Source organism: Meriones unguiculatus, assembly GCF_030254825.1.
Source record: "Meriones unguiculatus strain TT.TT164.6M chromosome 13 unlocalized genomic scaffold, Bangor_MerUng_6.1 Chr13_unordered_Scaffold_33, whole genome shotgun sequence".
Classification (NCBI taxonomy): domain Eukaryota; kingdom Metazoa; phylum Chordata; class Mammalia; order Rodentia; family Muridae; genus Meriones; species Meriones unguiculatus.
Genome location: NW_026843645.1, coordinates 3,951,517 through 3,973,013, shown reverse-complemented (window position 1 = coordinate 3,973,013; position 21,497 = coordinate 3,951,517). Strand labels below are relative to the sequence as shown.

The 21,497-nt window shown below is 38.9% G+C and overlaps 1 protein-coding gene and 1 long non-coding RNA gene across 3 annotated transcripts in view; both read left to right on the top strand.

The window, feature by feature from the left end:
- LOC132650776 (uncharacterized) overlaps nt 1-3,857 on the top strand; it is a 37,400-nt gene extending 33,543 nt beyond the window's left edge. For both annotated transcript variants that reach the window (XR_009588894.1, XR_009588895.1), the window contains one exon: nt 3,730-3,857. This is a non-coding gene — a long non-coding RNA (uncharacterized LOC132650776). The remainder of the gene's footprint in view (nt 1-3,729) is intronic.
- A 1,971-nt stretch (nt 3,858-5,828) lies between these two features.
- Nucleotides 5,829-6,254, top strand: LOC132650775 (zinc finger protein ZFP2-like; the record flags this gene model as incomplete). Its single annotated transcript, XM_060376096.1, has 1 exon — nt 5,829-6,254. A coding segment is annotated over one exon (426 nt), but the record flags the coding sequence as incomplete, so codon positions are not given.
- Nucleotides 6,255-21,497: the final 15,243 nt, after the last annotated feature.

Sequence of the window (21,497 nt, the reverse complement as noted above, 5' to 3'; positions counted from 1 at the left end):
TTGATTATGCTTACCTCTGTAGTTCCTCTTTTCCTCCCTAAGTTCTTTCTCTCCACAGTTTCCTCCACTTGTGTTTTCTTTAATTTTTTCCAATTCTCTTATCAGATCGTGAGCCATTTTATTGATTTCCTTCACTTCTCTGACCGTATTTTCCTTCAATTCCTTCAGCTGTTTGTTCAAACAATCCATTGTTTCTTTAATATCTTTCAGTGATTTAAGTATTTCCTCTCTAAAGGCCACAAATTATTTGGCTGCAACTTCCTGTATTTCTTTAAGGATGTCCATAATCTGTTTGACTTTATCTTCTTCCATTTCTTTGCAAATGGCAATAATCTGTTTGACTTTATCTCCATCTAGGTCTTTACGCAGTTTATTTTTTTTCCTCTATTTTCCTGTTCATAAGCATAGATGTAAGGTCATCTTCTTGAATTTCATTTACCCTTGTGTGTCCAGGGCTACTTGCCCCTGAATAACTGGTTTTTGGAGATGCCATACTGCTCTGTCTTTTTGAGCTTTTACACTTGCCTCTACCCATTTGGCTATCTTAGGTGTTGGGTGTTAGTTTCTGGTGCTTCCTGGAATCCTGTGGTGGGGATAATCCCCTCGGCAGGAAGATGATTTTTCCTGAAGGAGGCCTCCTCAGCTTTTGGGGTACAGTCACTGAATAGCAGGTATTTCTCAGGAATTGCCAAAACTCACCACAGGCATAGAAACCTGAGCGGTAATTGTGGTCTTTGTTAGTCAAGGGGGCTCTCCTCTCACCCAGAGAAGTCCTGGAGACAGCTGTCCTGCTTCTGGCTTTCTTGCTGTAAATTTAGTAAGCTGTATCTGTAACCTGGGTACCCCATGGTTTGGTCAGCTTAGTTAGGGATAACTGGTTGTCCCTTGGAGCAGTATCTGGGGGTTGATCTTAGGGATCCCAGGCTTCTGTAGGACTGAGGTTAGAGCTCTGTGCCCCAGTACCCAAGCAGTAATCCATGGCAGCTGATCACTGCTCTCCCATGTGCAGCAGGAGGCTAGAGTCTGGAGCCTGTGAATAACCAGAAACTTTTCCAGAGCTAGGTGTCCTGAGGTAGGGCCAGATGTTTCCCCACCTTTGGGTTTTCTCCCAACGTGAATACCTAGTCTGTGGTGTTTGACATGGTGTGTAGAATGGGTAGGCACTTGCCAGATGGCTACCAAGCTGGTGACTGGGAAAGAACCTGAAAACATTTCCAAGAATGTTCCCATGTGTGGTGGTGGTAGTGTGTGTGGGGGAGTTGACTGAGTGCTCTAAGCTGGGACCTGCTCTTTCCCTGCCTGTGGGGTTTTCTCCAGACAGGGAAACCCAGCCTCTAGTGTCCTGGGGCACACAGTTCTGTCTGTGATGGAGAGTAGGGCATGCAGGTCTAGCGACTGGAGGCCCACTCAAGGCTGGCAGCTGTGCACCCACCAGTCTGTAGGACCTTTTCCAGGGATAGACTGGGTGACCTGAGGTCAGTCCCACTTTCTTCTTCCCTGTTTTTTTTTTTTTTTTGAGACTGGGGCTCCCAGTCTCTGGTGCCCTGGAGCACACAATTTTGCCTGGGAAGGTGATCAGGACACACAGGTGCATCCTGTGCCTGGGATATTTTCCGGGTTCTCACTGAGTGACCTGAGAGTGGAACTGAGTGATCCCCACACCACTGAGTTTCCTCTCACCTGGGAAACACGATTGCTGTTGTTTTAGGGCCCAGAATTCAGTCTTTTAGTTGCTGTACCAACATTGCTGTCCTTTTCCTGTCCTGGTCCTCCTGGCAATGCCATCTTGGATTCCCTCTTCCTCATCCCTTTCAATTAATTTTGGTTGAAAGTCTGTTTTATTAGATATTAGAATAGCTACTGCTGCTTGCTTCTTGGGTCCCTTTGCTTGAAAAACTTATTCCTGCTGCAACATCCAAGGAATTTTCCCAGAGATTAGCTGGGTGCTCTGAGGTTGGACCCAATTGTTTCCCTCATCATTGGTTTTCTTCTTACCTTGGAAACACAGTCAGTGGTGTTTGGGGCCCACAGGTCCAACTATTGGTCACTGTGCAGTCTCTGCTACCCAACTTATCAGACACAGTGTGAAATCAGCCCAGCCATCTAGGATCTATTTTTAGTTTTTACTGAATATAAGTATTTTGATTGTATGCATGAATAAGCACCTCTTGTGTGCCTAATCCTCACAGTAGTCTGAAGATGTCTTCAGAGTTCATGAACTTATAGCAATTGAAAGTAGCGGGTCCCAGGTAAACACTAACAATTGAGCCCAATTATTTGCAAGAGCAGTAAGAGCTCCTTACTGCTGAGCCGTCTCTCCTATCTTATGTTGCTCATTTATGATCAGCATTTACACTGCTAATATTTTTGTCTTCTATTTTTACCTGTTTAAACATGCATTCCCTTTTAGTAAGATATCATTGAAGTTACAGTTTAAGCTGGGGCAGTGCAGATTTCTGGAAAATAAATATACGACAGGAGTGAATGTATAATTCCTTGTAGAAGCTTCAGTAAAGACCTCTGAGTTCTTTCAATATTTTGTGTTTGTTTGATTGACATTTAGGGGAGGCTTTGTCTTACTATATAGGTCTGGCTGTCCTAGAACTCTTTCAACAGATAATGCTGACATCCAGTCCAATAAGGTACACCTGCATCTGCCTCCTGAGTGATGGAATTGAAGGCATGACAGAATAAACCCAGCTTGTCAACCATTTTTGTAGTTAGTAACTGTTAATAAATTTCTCTGATTTGTACTTAGTATTGTTCATCTGTTAATTTCTCTTTCTCTGTGTCTCTGTCTCTATGTCTCTGTCTCTCTATTTCACACTCTTCTCTGTTTTTCTTTGTCCACATTAATTGCCATGTCTATTCCAAAGCTATATCCTCTTCAAAAAGTTCAGATATGATACAGTTAAAACTTGTTATTCCATTTTCTTCTAAAATGACTTAATGATAACATTAACACTTCTTTTTTAATAGAAAAGTTTTAATCTTTATTTTTAATCTATAGACTACATTATTTAGTAAGGAGGATATACAAAACAATGATCAAAGAATAATCATGTGTTCTATTCCTTTTCTTTTGTCTGGTCACTCAGAAATATGGTGCTATTGGCTATGATTGTTGTTGCTTGCCACTCACATTATTTTTATCCATGTATTCACTGTAGTCCACTTTCCTTTCCACAAATATATGAGCCCCCCTCTTCACATACTGATATGCCACATCCCTGAGCCCTGGTCAAAACATAATATTCAGTACCATGTTGTCTTTTGACTGATGTTACCCATCTGTTCAGTGTCCCCTGATCAACACATCTCATTTGTTGCTATATAAAATATCATGACTGTGTTTTGTCCTTCCACCTTTCTCATGACAGGGTCCTGACCTACTCACCCAAGTAACTGAAAATGATTCATAGATTGCTCAAGTACCCAACTAATGGCTACTTTATATTCATGTCTTACAAACTGATGAAACAGAGGTTTTTGAAGCAAGCCTTTGTTTATTTTGTTTGTTTGTTTTTGGTTTTTTTTTTCAATCTAACCTTTAGGCTTTTTCATCTCCCCTACTTCACATCACGCACAGCACCCAACTGTATAACATTCGCACTTCTGTGTCAGAAAATAAATGGAAGAAGCAGTAGAATTATATGATTATATTGACAATGACATATAAATTATATTGTTGCCACTGTTTCTGTTGTACAAATGTATGGCACATTTTAGAATTCAGTGACCTTCAATGATGTGCATGTGAAATTCAGCCAAGAAGAGTGGGCCTTGCTGGAACCTTCCCAGAAGCAACTCTACAAAGATGTGATGCTAGAGACCTGTGAAAACCTCACTGCTATAGGTAAGACTGCAATTTTTCTTTCACTTTTAAAATAAAGAGACAACTCTTACTTTGTTATTGATCCTCTTCTGTAATTCCAATTGAGAATGAGGAGGAATGTGGTAAATAAATCAGGCATGATTCTAAGGGTCACAGAAGATAATGATTTAAGTTTTGCCTTAATAATAACATGTTATTTCCAATAATATATATTTTCTCGTACTATATTTTAGGCTACAATTGGGATGACCATAATATTGAAGAACATTTTCAAAGTTCTACAAGTAATAAAAGGTAACTTTATGTGCACACTGATACAGATATGAATCACAAATTTTAATGTGTCCTGGAAGTTTGGTGTTTTTTGTTTGTTTGTTTATTGGCTGCTTTTTATTTTCTGTTTTTGAAATAGATTTTTTCTGGGTATCTGTGACTTTCTTAGACTTGCTTGTTAGACCAGACTGACCTCAAAATAACAAGCAAGATATGCCTGCTTCTGCCTCCACAAATGCTGGGATTGAAGGCATGTACCAGCACACATGGCTGTGTCCTGGAAGTTTTAAAGAAAAGCAACAGTGTAAAAACAGCACTGCTTTACGTGTACTGATGATCATTAAAATCTCATAATTCCATGTACTTCAATGTCAGGTATCTGATTTGTGTTTACAAGGCACTCCCCTAAGATAGAAGAAAATAAAATAATATTGTAACAAAAATACCATTTGAATCATATGGACATTACAGCTACTAACTTGAACTGCCAATCTGTTTAGTCTCATTCTATCTACTCAAATATTGTAAGAGGTCTACACACTGAATTGGTGATCAGTATGTGCCCAAAACCTTCTAATAAACAAAAATTTCATAGTAGAACCAGTGTTACTCATTTTCGTGCAGTAACTTTGTAAAGTTTAGTGAAAGAAGCAGCTTATGAGAATCAAGAATATTGCTGTGGAGAAACCTTAATCCCTATATGACATGTCTATGATGAACAAAAAACAAACTGTATTAATTCAATGTGGGAATCTTTATTATTTTTGTAAATTACACTGGTATATCATATGTCAAAATGATTCTAAGACACATGAGCATAGGGATATTGAAAGAAGCAGTGTCCCTGTCTTTCTCCAAGAACAATTGATTTGGTAGTAGTCCCCACTGTGAGTAAATTTTCTGAATATGATAAATGGTTACTGTTAATTGGTTTTGCAACTTCACTGAGAATTTATCAGCAAACTCATATTGCAGAAAATACCTATGAATACTAGGAATTTGGAACTTCTGCTTTTCCTGGCTCACTTTGTAAATGAAGTATCATTCATACAGTACAAAAATTTGTGAATGGGATTGCTGTGGTAAAACTCTGAATTCTTAAATACTCTTCATATATAAGAGAAAACCTCTTATAGAAAAATGATGTTATAAAAGTGATCCACATAACAAATTCTCTTACCATCACAGGGATCTTCAAAAATACCCATAATGAAGGGGAATACCGTGAATGTAAATAATGTGATAAAACTTTAAAATTTGATTCTTCTTTACCATTAGACCAAATTATGAAATTAATTCATATAGATAAATATATTTATTAGTGTAATGAAATGACGGTGGTAAATCTTTCACATGTGCCAATTTTCTTTGCAGGCATGAAAGCAGTCATACTGGAGAGAAACCCTTTAAATGCACTCTATGTGGGAAAACCTTCCCCTATATCACTGTTCTTATATGGCATAAAAGAACACACACTGGAGAGAAGCCTTACAAATGTAATCAATGTGGTAAAGCCTTTTCAAAAAGCAGTCAGCTCATACGGCATAAAAGAACACATACTGGAGAGAAACATTATGAATGTAATCAGTGTGGCAAAGCCTTTGCACAAAACAGTACTCTCTTAAGCCATACAAGAACACACACTGGAGAGAAACCTTATGAATGTAATGAGTGTGGCAAAGCCTTTGCACAAAACAGTACTCTCTTAAGCCAAAAAAGAACACACACTGGAGAGAAACCTTATGAATGTAACCAGTGTGGTAAAGCCTTTGCACAAAACAGTCATCTCATAAGCCATAAAAGAACACACACTGGAGAGAAACCTTATGAATGTAATGAGTGTGGTAAAGCCTTTGCAAAAAACAGTCATCTCATGAGCCATAAAAGAACACACACTGGAGAGAAACCTTATGAATGTAATGAGTGTGGTAAAGCCTTTGCACAAAACAGTCATCTCATAAGCCATAAAAGAACACACACTGGAGAGAAACCTTATGAATGTAACCAGTGTGGTAAAGCCTTTGCACAAAACAGTACTCTCTTAAGCCATAAAAGAACACACACTGGAGAGAAACCTTATGAATGTAACCAGTGTGGTAAAGCCTTTGCAGAAAACAGTCATCTCATAAGACATAAAAGAACACATACTGGAAAGAAACCTTATGAATATACCCAATCTGATAAAGACTTTGCACAGCAGAGTATTCTCCAAAAACAGGAAAAGACACACAGTGGAGAGAAGCCTTGTGAGGGTAATTATTGTGATAAAGCCTTTGCATGTAACAATCATCCCCTAAGACAACAGCACATTCTGGAGGGAAACCATATGAATATAACTATGTGGCAAAGCCTTTGCACATAACATCTCCTAATACATAAAAGAACACATACTAGAAAGATGTCTGACTGTAACCAATGTGAAAAAACTTTTGGACTTCAGAATCATCTTCACACTCATGAACGAAATCCTAATGGACAGAAAGCCTGTGAGTGCTTTAAACATGGTGAAAACATTCCACATTTGTATAATCTTCATCATCATGACAGGATTCATAATAGAGGAAAAACTTATGAATGTGTTAAAATGGTGAGGCCTTGCATAAATCTAGAATCATCATCATCATAAAAGTATCCTTACTGGAGAGGAATTCTGTGAGTATAAGCGATGTGGAAAGGCCTTTGTGTACTTTGGTCCACTGAGATCCAACAGAACTGTAAAACTAGCTCAATGGAAATGACCTCCCTTTTCTGAAGGGAACATGCAACAGTACTATATAATAAGGGGCAATAGGAATGGAGGGTAGTCATGGGGCAGAGAAGGGAGGGGGATTACTATTGGAATTTAAAGTAAATAAACTTATTTTTAAAAAGAATACAATTAATGGTGAATATCAATTACATGCAACAGTATTATATGATAAGGTGTTTACAGAAGACTTATTGATAATCCTGATTCTCAACATTTACTGTTTTCAATTGCCTCAGTTTACACAAGAAACTTTTAGTCCAGTGGATGAATATGTAGGGAATGGTGAACTAACACCAGCCAGGAAGTTCTCTGAGAGTATCACAACAGTGGTAGCCTGTAGAAGTTTCTTTGTGTACACATACCTAGTGTTCCAGGGGTTCTATTGAAAACCATCACAACCCAGACTGAAGTTTGAGATGTGAGGGAGGAGGCTTTCTCTTCCATGTATGATCCTGCTGCTGGTCTAGTTGTATAACCATGGCAAGGGTGAGTTTTCTCTGCCTGACTTCATCTGGAGAGTGTCTTTACACATAGATGCCATCAATCAAGTTTGATACATGGCCTTTGACACAGATCCCTGATAACTATCCACTCCCTTCAAATATAGGATAATTAGGTTCCATGTTCTTGTTCACATGATAAGAATGTGCTTTTTAATGCAAATCAAGCATCCTTGAAGTGCCTAGTTTTAAACAATTATCTACACCTATCCTTAGAGCATCCCAGTCACTCCCCAAGGGGTACATACCCTCTGTTTTCTGGAATTAAAGTTTAACTTACTTTCTGAGGTGGTTCCCAGAGTGTTCTGATCACTGTTATGCTTGTGGGTCTTCCAAGCTTTATACCTCATCTTCTGGCCCCTCCTTCCTTTCTGGGCTGGTGAGAAACAGCCTCCAGGCAGCAAGAGAACCACGTTCTCGGAAATGCTTGTGATAAAATGTTTTACATTTCATAGCATTTCAAATTTCATGTGTTTCTGGATATGAGATGGTAAATCAAACAGTGTCTTTGGGATGGGACTCTTTAAAATGAGTTATACTTAGTGTTGATTTCACAGTAAGCTTGCAGGCAAGCTTCATGGTATGAAATCTTCTGAGTTGAGCACAGTGGCCTATGGAGGAGAAATAAGAGCAGAAATTTTATTTCCCTGTTTTTAATAGCTGAGTAGTGTTCTGATAATCTATGGGTAGATGGCAGAGGAGGGGAACTCCTCTTTTCAGTGGACTAGGGAAAAGGGAGTTGGGGAAAGCGGGAAGGAGGGTAGGACCAGAAGGAGTTGAGGGAGTAGCCTTTAATAGGGATATATAATGAATAAATTGTGAAAAAATAACAATGATTAATAAAATAAAAATGAATTAGAAAAACAAAACTTATAAGCAAAACTTCGAGTCCAGTCTGGGTACCCACCCTCCCTCAAAGAAAAGAAAGAAGACATAAAGAAAGAAAAAAAATTAGAATCTTTGTCTTTGCCACCTTTCTTCCTTGTGAGCTCATTTTTTAATCATTGCCTAATGGAGAACATGCTGCTCTCTCTGAAGTTTATATTTCCATAGACATAGGTTTCATACCTGGAACAAATGGCAGAAGTTCATATTTAACATATCAAAACAGACCTAGCTGCTAATTTTCTCCCAGCAATCCCTCAGTCCTTCCATGTTATATGGTCCTCCAGGCTGGCATAGCGCACCTAATACACTGAATTCTTTCCAGGGCCTGAGCTAAACTCATTCCTCCCTCCCCCATATATAGGCAAACTATTTTGGCTTCCTGGTCCTGTTGAAAGCCATGCAGGAGCAACAGCAAAACATCTGTAGCACTCATGGAATGTGGCTCCCCCGTTAGCATAGTCATGAAGAGTTTGTCTTGGAGAAGCATAACCCCAAGAACTGCTTATACTGAGGACTTTGTGCTGTTGTGGAACATAGCTCTATTTGATGCCATTATGATGCCCATATTCCTCATTTGGTGTCTGTTGTTATGCCCCCATTTTCATTTCTTATGTTGCTGATTTGCGTATTTTCTCTCTGGCTTTTAGTTAGTTTGGCTAAGGGTTTGTCTACCTTGTTGATTTTCTCAAAGAATCAGCTCTTGGTCCCATTGATTGTTTGAATTGTTTTCTTTGTTTCTAATTCATTGATTTCTTAGTTTGAATATTTCCAATCATCTACTCCACTTGGGTGTGTCTGCTAAAGTTGAAGTCACACCATAATTCTACCAGACATTTAAAAGGAGCTATAATAATCCTTCCTAAAGTATCAAGAAAAGAGAAGATAAGAAAAAAAAAGAAAAGAAAAAGAAGGAACTCTTTGAAACTGTTTCTAGAAATCCAGTATTGCTGTCATAAGCAATCCAGTAAAAAACAAAAAAACAACAACAAAAGAAAACTACAGGACAAAACTGTTGATAAAAATAGACTTTCAACCAAAGTTAAACAAAAAAGATAAGGATGGGGTGCTGGAGAGATGTCTCAGAGGTTAAGAACTGACTGACTGCTCTTCCAAAGGTCCTGAGTTCAATTCCCAGCAACCATATTGTGGCTCACAACCATCTATAATGAGATCTGGTGTTCTCTTCTGGTGTGCAGGTGTACATGCTGGCAGAATACTGTATACATAATAAATAAATAAATAAATCTTAAAAAAGAAATTTAAAAAAAGATAAGGAGGGACAATTCATTCTCATCAAAGGAAAATTCCACCAGGAGGACATCACAGTCCTGAACATCTATGCCCCAAATACAAGAGCACCTGCTTTTGTAAATAAAAAACATGATTAAATCTTAAATCACACACCCCAACACCTTAAAAGTGGGAGACTTCAACACTCCACTCTCATCAAGGGACAGATCATCTAGACAAAAGCTAAATAGGGAGAAATGACACTTACAGAGCAAATTTACTGAAGCAAATATGTCTACAGAACTTTTCAACCAAACACAATGGAGTATGCCTTATTTTCAGTACCTCATGGAAATTTCTCAAAAATTGACCAAATAGTCAGGCACAAAGCAAGTCTCAACAGATGCAAGAAAATAAAAATAATTTCTTGTATCCTTTCAGACCACCATGGCCTAAAACTGGACCTCAACAACAACAGAAACTACAAAAGCATACATACATATGGTAACTAAACAACTCTCTACTCAGTGACAGCTTTGTCAGGAAAGAAACAAAAAAAGAAATTGGAGACTTCCTAAAATTCAATGAAAATGAAGGCACAACATACCAAAAGTTATGGGAAATGATGAAAGCGCTCCTAAGAGGAAAGTTCATAGCACTAAGTTTCTTCAAAAAGAAGTTCTAGACAAGCAATTTAATGGCAAACCTAAAATCCCTAGTATAAAAAGAAGTAGACACACACAAGAAGAGAAGATGATTGGAAATATTCAAACTCAGAGCTGAAATCAATGAATTAGAAACAAAGAAAACATTTCAAATAATCAATGTGACCAAGAACTGGTTCTTTGAGAAAATGAACAATATAGACAAACCTTTAGTGAATCTAACTAAAAGGCTAATAGAAATTATCCAAATCAGCAAAATCAGAAATGAAAAGGGGGGCATAACAACAGACACTGGAAATTCAAACAATCATTAGGTCATACTACAAGAGCCTATATGCCACAAAATTAGAAAGTCTAAATGAAATGGACAGTTTTCTTAATAGATTTCATCTACCAAAATTAAATCAAGATCAGGCAGAAAGATTCAATAATTCCATATCCCCCAAGGAAATAGAAGCAGTCACCACAAATCTCTCTTCCAAAAAACAAAAAAAGTGCCCAGGGCCACATGGTTTCAGCACAGAATTCTACCAGACCTTCAAAGAAGTGCTAATTCCAATTCAACTTAAATTATTCCACAAAGTAGAAACAGAAGGAACATTGCCAAACTCATTCTAGGTGGCCACAGTCACCGTGAAACCTAAACTACACAAAGACCCAACCAAAAAGGAGAAATTCAAACCTATCTTTCTTATGAGGATTGATGAAAAAATACTAAATAAAATACTGGCAAACTGAATCCAAGAACATATAAGATATCATCCACCATGACCAAGTAGGCTTCATCTCAGGCATCCAGGGGTGGTTCAATATATGGAAATCCATCATTTAAACAAACTGAAGGAGAAAAATGACATGATCATCTCCCTAGGCATTTGTCAAAACCCAACACCCATTCGTGTTTAAAGTCTTGGAGAGATCAGGTATACAAGGCACATACCTAAACTTAGTGAAGACAATATACAGCAAGCCTATAGCCAACATCAAACTAAACAGAAAAAAAAGAACTTACATCAATCCCTCTGAAATTAGGGACAAGGGAAGGCTGCCCACTCTTTCCATCTCTCTTCAACATAGTACTGGAAGTCTTCGCTAGAGCAATAAGACAACTAAAGGAGATCAAGGGGATACAAATTGGAATGGAAGAAATCAAAGTATCACTATTTGCAGAAGATATGATAGTCTACATGAATGACACCAAAAATTCATCCAGAGAATACCTTCAGCTGATAAACACCTTCAGCAAAGTGGCTGATTAAAAAAAAATCAGAAAAAAAAATCATAAACCCTCCTGTATACCAAAGAAAAAAGGGCCGATAAAGAAATTAGGGAAATAACACCCTTCACAGTAGCCATTAATAATATAAAATACCTTGGTGTTACTCTAACCAAGCAAGTGAAAGATCTGTTCAAATAAAAGTCTCTGTAGAAAGAAATTGAAGAAAATATCAGAAGATGGAAAAATCTCCCATGCTCATGGATCAATAATATTAAAATTGTGAAAATGGCCATCCTGTGAAAAGCAATCTACATATTCAATGTAATTCCCATGAAAATACCAACACAACTCTTTACAGAAATTGAAAGAAAATTCTCAACTTCATTTGGAAAAACAAAAAAAAAGCAGAACTGTCAAAATGATCCTGTGCAACAACAGATCATCTGGAGGAATCTCCATTCCTGATCTCATCCTGTACTACAGAGCAATAGTAATAAAACCCAAATGATACTTTTATAGAAACAGAATGGTGGATCAATGGAATCGAACAGAAGATCCAGTGATAAACCCACAAACCTATGCATATTTGATTTTTGACAAAGAAGCCAAAATCATACAGTGGAAAAAAGACAGAATCTTCAACAAATGCTGATGGTCTAATTGGATGTTTACATGTAAAAAAATGCAAATAGATCCATATTTCTCACCCTGCACAAATCTAAAGTGCACATGGATCAAAGAACTCAACAGAAAATCAGTCACAATAAATCAGAAGAAAAATTGGGGAAGAGCCTAGAATTCATTGGTACAGGAGACAACTTCCTGAACAGAACACCAACAGCACAGGCTCTAAGAGCAACAATCAATGAATGGGATCTCATGAAAATGAAAAGCTTCTGTGAAGCAAAGGACACTGTCATCAGAATAAAATGACAGCCTACCAACTGGGAAAGGATCTTCACCAACCTTATGTCTGACAGAGAGCTGATATCCAGAATATATAAAGAACTAAAGAAGTTAAAAAGCTACAAATCAAGTAATCCAATTAAAAATGGGGTACCGAGCTAAAGAGAGAATTCTCTGTAGAGGAACATAGAATGCCAGAGAAACACTTAGAGAAATGCTCAGTGTCCTTAGTCATCAGAGAAATGCAAATCAAAATGACCCTAAGATTTCCGTTACACCCATCAGAATGGCTAAGATTTTTAAAAAAAATCAAGTGAAAATATACGCTGGAGTGGATGTGGGGAAAGGGGAACCCTCCTCTATTGCTGGTGGGAATGTAGACTTGAAAAACATTTTGGAAATCGATTTGGTGCTTTCTCAATTAGGAATAGCACTTCCTGAAGATCCAGCTATACCACTCCTAGGCATATATCCAAAATATACTCAAGTACACAACAAGGACATTTGTTCAACCATGTTTATAGCAGTTTTATTCACAATATCCAGAACCTGCAAACATCTGAGATGTCCCTAAATTAAAGAATGGATACAGAAATTGTGGTATATTTACATTATGGAATACTACTCAGCAATTAAAAACAAGGAAATCATGGAATTTGCAGGCAAATGGTGGGACATAGAAAAAATCATATTGAGTGAGGTATCCCACAAACAGAAAGACACACATGAGACATTCTCACTTATAAGTGGATACTAGACCTATGAGATAGGATAAACCTACAAAAATCAGAACACCTAAAAAAGGTGAGCTAGAAGGAGGACCCTGTGTAAGATGATCAACCCTCACTCAGAAAGGCAGACGGGATGGACTTTGGAAGAAGGATAAAAACAGGAAACAGGACAGGAGCCTGTTTCCAAAGAGGGCCTCTGAAAGAGTATAACCATCATTGTATAAAAGTAGATAATGAGACTCATAAACAAACTTTGGGCAGACTGCAGGGTATCTTAGGAAAGAAGGGGGAGATAGCAAGACCTGGAGAAGACAGGAGCTCCACAATGATAGCAGCAGAACCAAAATATCTGGGCATAGGGGTCTTTTCTGAGACTGATACTCCAACCAAGGCCTATTCATGGATATAACATAGAACTCTTGCTAAGATGTAGCCCATGGAAGCTCAGTATCCAAGTGGGTTCCACAGTAAGGGGAACATGGACATCTCTGACATGAACTCACTGGCTCGCTCTTTGACTGCCTCCCCTTGATAGGGGAGCAGCCTTGCCAGGCCACAGAGGAGGACAATGAAGTCAGTTTGGATGAGATCAGATAAGCTAGGGTCAGATGAAAGGGGAAGAGGACCTCCCTTATCTCTGGACTTGGAGAGGGGCATAGGAGGAGATGAGGAGGAGTAGGTGAGATTGGGAGGGGAGGAAAGAGGGGGCTACAGCTGGGATACAAAGTGAATAAGCTCTAATTAGTATAAAAAATAAAAACTTAATTTAAAAAACTGAACAGCAAAAAGTTTAAAGAAAAAAAGTTGCACTTAGCACTTTTGGAACTGAATACAGCTGGCAGTCTTCAACAAAGATAGTGGTAAAACCATGGCTCCACCTTCTTTATCCATGAACCAACATGGTGGCTAGCCATGTGTTGCTGCATACTGTGGCCGCCAATGCAAAACAGCCATTAGGTGTCACTGATGGTGTTACTACAGCCTACAGTATAGCACTGTGGAGCATTTACAGTTCCCCATAACTAAAATTTCTAAAATTGTAATCAAATACGTTTTAGAACCAACTGCATAAAAGAACAGTACTTTAACTATTCTGGCCATACCAAACCTGTCAGCCAGAAAGAAACAGCATTAATCCATTCACTCAGGAGCTGGTGGTAGGTATATAATGGTTAATAATTACCTGAATACAACCCTGTATAACCCTATGGTAACATGGAGCTGCAGTTTTATTCTCCTGTTAAAGAGCATAAGCAGACATTTTGCATCGAATAATCTCCAGCCTTTTAAGTGAAAAACAACATATTTTACAGTTCTTTCTCAAATCATATTTGCAGGAACGCAAAACCAAAGCAAATACAGTTCATATGTCCTCTGGCTTTCTATACATACTCTGATATTCCATAAAATTCTATATAACTTTAGGTTACTTTGGACAAGCTATTCCTTTCTTTTTTTCTTTTTTCTTTTCTCTTCTTTTCCTTTCCTTTCCTTTCTTTTCTTTTCTTTCCCTTCCCTTTCCTTCCCTTTCTTTTTTTCATTGTCACAGTCTCTTGCCTTCTCTCTTGCTTTTCAGACAACATAAAAACCTTCATCAAAATTCTCTCAACATTTCTTTACTAAGCCATGTTTTTTTTTTTTACCATCTTGCGATGATATACTGTAAAAACTGCACTTTTCTTAATGGCTTCAAACAATATGGCTTGGTTTCATTTGGTAAAATGAATAAAACAATTACCAAGGTCTCTTGACCTCCCCAAAGGGTCAAGAAACTGTTCCATGTTCTTTGTTAGATAGCCCAAGGTCATTATTTTAAATGCCTGATAAACTTTAAAATGTGTCATAGTCTTAAAAATTTAAACATTCTCCAAAACTTGTTTTTGCCATATGAAAATAAATTACCCTTTTTAGGAGCAAAACCACAAAGCATAACCATAATTTTGAAAGTCAGAATCAAAATTTAAAACTAAATTTTACCAGTGCAAACAATCCAATCTCTAAATTCAATACCAATTTAAAATGAGTCTTGTTTTCTTAGTCTAAAAGGAAACGGGATAAACAAAATTCATTTTGACTAAGAGGTTCTGTAACCACTCTTTTCCTTTGTTCTACCCCACGTGGCAATTTCAAAATGGTGGAGTCACATCACAATGCGTGACAAGCCACATGGTTGCTATTTAAAAACATCTGTGCTTCTGTAGATCTAATAAACACATATGCACACATATATGTTCTAAACAAGAGTTTGAATTTAATCTTTAGACATATTCAATAACTGTTAAGCTATAAACAAGACATACAGAGCATATTAAACATTTAAGATCAGTCAAAAATATGAAGTGGCGATATATACATTTAAACTGAGAAAACTTCTCTTACGCCATCCAGCTGTAATTGTCCTATCAGTCTGGGCAAGCTCTCACAGCCCACCCTGCTCTTGGGAGTCCTCTATTTGTCCTGCCCTGAGGCATGCCCCCACCAAAGACCAAAGGCTTCCCAGCTTATAGTGCTAGGAGCATGGGGCAAGCAAAGTCACCATAGTGCACAGCTGTTTGGTCACCTGACTACTGAGACCATCATAAACAAACAAACCCATAAAAGAACACAAGAAAATAATGTACAAATACAATGTGTACAAAAAGAAAGGGAGAAGAAGGAAAACCCGAAGGTGTAGTGGTCCATCTCTCAATGGCCCTCTTTCCTGTTCCATTAGGGGGTGGTCTTCCCCCAAATTGCACTCCATACAATTATACTAGCCTGAAATGGCAGCCCGTTATTATACCAGACCAGTTGATCTGAAATCTCAATTCCCTCAGCCCACTCCTGCCATGGGGCATTGCTGCTGCTGCCCCCACCATGATGAAAATGCACTCAACAATCATAGCTCCTAGCTGGGCAGGAGCAGTCCTGACAATTTCATCCCCAGACCCACCCTTGCATTCTCTCCCTCTGGCTGCCAGAACACCTGATTGTGCCACAGCAGGACGTGGGGAAGGTGAACAGCATGAGGGTGGAGGGGCTGAAAGGAACAAGGAGGGATTACAGCAAGTCTGTCTCATAGCATCATCACAGTCCCATACTCCAATAAAAACAAACATTCATAAACACAAGGAACAAAATAGACAGACAAATGCATGCATACTTGCTGCTACACTACTGAAAACAAAACCAGAACCAAGTGTTTGGTTTTTGTTCATGGTTGGAAAGGCAAAAGCAGAAACAGGTTCTTCCTCTGGGAAAGGCACATCTGTGCCAAAGAAGTTTCTAAACACAAGGAATAAAATAGGACAGGTGCAGACTGAGTGGCCGTGTAGCCAGATCATAAGGTAAGCTCAGATCCATGGAACTTCAGATCACTGCTCTGGTTTCCCTGCCACAGAGCCTCCAGAGCACTGGGTGGTTCTGAACTACCTCCCTACTTCAGGACTCTACCCAAGTGCCCACAAAAAAAAATGAAGACGGGGTAATACCCTGACTTTGGCAGCTGTGATTACCCAGAAGTCTTCCTCTGATTACGTCCTGCTGCCATCACCAATATGAACACCTGAGGATTTTTTAGAATAAGGACAGAAAGTAATCACACACATGCACACTTAGATACTTACCAGCTGCAATAAGACCATCTAGGTCAGGGTCCTGGAGTCTTGGGGATCCTGATGAGCCCCGCAAATGTTATTCTCAGTTCATGAGATCCCAAAAGGTCACCAGGAATTGACTCCACTGAAAACATATGAGGGTTTATTTAATACAAGCTAGAGTCTGGGTCACAACAACCTCCTTGGTGAAGAGGAGGAGTATGGTAGGGTGGTCTAGGGCAACAAGGTTTTTAAAGGGAAAAGCCATAGGCAGTGAGTTACATGCCTTGGAGTTACATGACTGTGTAAGGGAAATTTACTTTTGAAATGACTGTTTTACTTTACATGCTAAGACACTAAATGGTTCTGGCCTGAACATCTGGTTTGGTAACCTAGCAACTATATCTCTACTGGGCAAGAAAAGAATGTGGTAGGGCTAGTTCACCCCTGAAGGTGGCTGGACATGTATACACCTGTCTGGTCTTTCTTCAGTCTTATGCTTTAAACTTTAAACCAAAGCCCCTCCCCAAAAAATTAAAAAATAAAACCTAAATTTTGATTCTTTGGTCTCTCACTGTGTAGTAATTCCTTTGTCTCAGAAATGTAAAAACTATGAATCCCACTGGAATTTGCTTCACCCATGTGATGTAAATATGTAAATATGTATATTGATGTGTTTGCATGAACTAGGTCAGTCTGTTTTTTTGGTATATTTTACATGAGTGTATGTCAATTATCTGGCTATAAGGAGTTCCTTTTTCATCGTCCATGGAATATGTGCAAATATATACAGATTTATATATCTGATCATTTGTCTACGTGTATGTATGGGAGAACAGGCCACAACAGCTGGTCAGGGAAGATGTTTTCTTAAAGGGAAGCCTGAACTTGCTACAGTTCCTGCAGAGGACATGCTAGCTGAAATCAGCATCATCGTCATAAGTAAGCTTGTAGGACTTTGTTAGTAAAATTTCTTGTTTCACCCACTTTTTTCAGTGTGTGTGCCTGTGACCTCTATATTTTCTATCCATTTCTCTTTAGATCATGGAGAGTTAATGGGACCTTAAAACTCTACCAGACCTTTGAGCCTGCCTAAGAGAAAGGAAAGATGACTGCCACTGAGCCCATAGTGGCCTGAAGAATATCTCTGGGTAAACAAGCCTGGAATTCTTTGTCAGTCTAATTAAGACCACCTGTTGTTAAGCAATAAAAACATTAGGGAAAGAGTGACTTTGTCGTCAGAGTGACCAGAAAGCCTTAAGTGGCTCAATTGGTAAAGCACCAGGCTCCAAGTAAGGAGACTGGGGATTAACACCTAAATAAAACTGCTTTTGACTTCATCAAGATGCCCAAATCAAGTTTAGGTATACAGAAAGAGACAAATATCAGTCCCTGACCCTGAATTCACCTGCTTCAGTCTTTCCAAGCTGGGTATTCACTTCTGGATATTAACAATTATCAATTATTTTGAGGCTAAAATTTCATCATGAAATTTCATCCTTCCCTTTTCTTTCTCCAGGCCTTCCCACACACTGCCCCATGCTCACTTTCAAATTCATGGCTTTTTTCCTCATTGTTACTTCATGTGTTATATATACATGTATTTTGAAATATAAACTGCTTGTTTTTTGAAGTATATGCAAATTTATTGTCTTTAATCAGTGCTTTCAGTTCCAAAATCATGTAAGATAATTACAGACATATATACATAAACTGTGACAGAACCCTTTTCCATTTTAACTCATATTTTTAATTATAAGATGAAAATGTTTTACTGTCTTGACCACAGTAAATTACTTACAAATGATGTAAGATTGTGAAGCTTCTCTTGCTGATGAGTGAGGCTTACCTGCCACCCTTAGACTCTCACCCTTGTTTGTGTCTTCTTTAGATCCCGTTTCAGTTTTGCTCAACAGCATTTTCTGGAGGGCATGGGCCACTGCCTACACTACATTTCATATGGAATAGCTGGGCTCAGACTTGGTCATCCCATCATTTTCTTCTGGTTTAATCTGTATTGAAATGTTTGCTGGGTATGGTTTATGATTTCTACATAGCAAAGCAGGTGAGCAATCAGTTGTCAATCCAGAATTTATGGAAGAATCTCCTGGGTACTGGGGGGATATAGGTGCCTCGAGAAAATGCTTTAAGCCAGGGATGGTGCTTTTCTTTTAACATGAAAAGATTCCTCTGAAAAAGTTTATAAAATCATTCTTATTTGATAGACTCTAAATATAATGTGTTGCTTGGCCACTTTCCACACTTTCCTTCTGGTTGAAAATATTTTGCCATAAGGAAAACACATCAATTATTTATATTACTATAGACTACCTGTATAGTTGCCTGTGTATTTTGGTTCAAGTTCAGCAAATCAACACCAACTTAGTACCCAAGTATCTATTAGCTGGGAATTTTTCCGAAAACAGACACACACATAGATTGATCTTTCTTCCTTCTTTCTTCCTCCTCCACCTCTTCCTTTATTTCTTGGCTCATGTATATATGCCTTCATGTCAGCAGAGGGAGCCTTATGCACAGAGCTTACCACTGAGCACAGAGCACCTTACCTACTAAGCCTCCAGCACACCAAGCATTATTTAGTGTCCAGCCTGCTCACACACCACTGGCCAGCAGAGGGCGCCAGAACACCCTAAACAAGGTCATGCCCAACCTGAACTCAGGCGGGGTGGACCAATCCCCCCCAGGATGCAGGCAGCAGGGTGGGAGTGCAGGATTGTGCATCTCTCTTTAGTCCTCCCCCCGTCTGTGGTTCTGCCCCACGCGCGAAGCGTTAGGGGACTCCAGGCAGACGGACTGACAGATGGTGGTGGACAGGGGAGGGATTGCTTTCAGTCAAATATCTGAGTCCCCCCATGTCTCCCTCATGAATCCTGTCCCTTGTGCTGCCTATAAAGCTCCTGCAGGCTAGTCCCTAAAACACGTGCTGGGGTCCCTCAGCTTTGCTCATGGGTGGCATGGCAAAAAGCCTGGAAGTAGGCTGGGGAAGCCTCTTCACGCTACTGCAGGCCTCAGTGGCACACAGCCAACACAGCCTTTCCCCTGGTCCCTGTGTCGGTAAATCTAAGGTCTTGCCAGGCAAGCTTGCAATAGCCTTTAATCCAGGCACATGAGATGCAAACACAAGATGATCCCTGTGATTTCAATGGAGGCCTGGCTGACAAAGACAGTCCAGGACAGTCAGGCCTATACAGAGAAACCCAGTCTTAAAAATCAGATCAGAAAATAAGATTAAAACAGAAAATTTGAGCTGGGTTTGGTGGCACAGGCCTTTATTCCCAGCAGTCTAGCAGGCAGAAGCAGGCCAATCTCAGTGAGTTCAATATCAGCCTGGTCTACAAATTTAGTCCAAGTTAGCTAGGGCTAAAACAGAGAAACTCTGTCTCAAAATACCAAATCATTCATGTATATAAATTCATGCATATAAATTTTAATATATATTTAAATACATCTTTAATATATTTATTAAATATAAAGTTATTGAATGTATTAATATGAGTTAATGTTTGATAAATATATAATGTAGTTAATATATTATATATTTAATATATATCAATACATATTTTGTTTTAATCATATATATAACATCTGAGCCAGGCATGGTGGCATATGTCTGTAATGCCAGCTCTCTGGGAGGCACAACTATGCTGATCTGCATGAGTTCAATGTCACCCTGGTCTACAAAGCAATTCCAGACACGCAAGGGAACAGAGTCTGAGAAAACAGGGTCCTTCACACCCACATAACTAGAGTTGTCGGAAATAACAGAGTGTGACTTAACCTATGGTATAAGAAAGTCTGGCCGGGCAGGGTGGCACACATCCTTAGTCTCAGCACTTGAGAGGCTGAAGAAGGTGCATCTCTGTGAGTTCAAGGTTACACTGGTTTCCAGAGAGAGTCCTGGACAGGCAACCATGCACAGAGACACCATGTCTCAATAAAAGCACATTAAGTTAAATGAAATGAAATGAAAAGAAAATATCAAATCCTGGCATATTGGCACATGCCTTTAATACCAGCCCTCTGGATGGCAAAGGGGGTGGATCTATGTGAGTTCAAGGCCTGCTTGGTCTAGAAAGCCTGTCCAGATCAGTCAAGGTCAGACAGAAAAAACTGTGTCTCAGAAAACAGCTTCCTGAGATGTCAACAAAAAAGGTTAATTTCTTTACACATTTCTGAGGGTTCAGGTTAGAGCTGAGGACAGAGATCTACTTGAGTGGGAAAACAACCCCAGGCATGTTTCTTTCTCTCTTTGTTTCTTTGTGTGTTTGTGTGTTTTTATTTTTTAATGATTCACATGGCCCAGGGTCATGTCCACTTTGGATTTTCCCAGGTGTCCCTGCTCTGTCTATGCTCTTCCTCAGATCTGAAATAACTTACTCCTCCCCCATACCTAGTACCCATCAGGTTCATTTCTTTTCTATTTCTTTTTTATTCACTGAACACTTCTAGTCTCTCACTCCAGGGGGAAGAAACTTTTCATTTTTCCTGTAGAGACATCGAACCCTGCTAAGCTGACCAGGCTGGAAACCCAGTCCCCAGGAAGCAGCCGGAAAGAAGAAATGTTTATATTTACAAGAAATTGTGAACATCGTGATTTATTGTACATAAAAACATTTTCTGGTCGTGGGATTACCATGATTGGGTGAATTTTGAATGCTGTGACAGTTCCGGCAGACTGTTGGGTGAACGTTTTGAAGGCTTTCCCCGGGGTCCGAGGATTGTTCAATGTTCCTGAATAAAGTGCATTGAAAAAAAAATAGTTTCAAGATTTCCACTTAGAAAACTCAAGAGCCATAAATTCTGTAACAGTTGGTTCATTCAATGAAAATGGTATTAATGTTATTAATTCTTTGATATATTTTAAAAAATAATAATATTGTAAAGATAAATAAAATTTCCAGACTA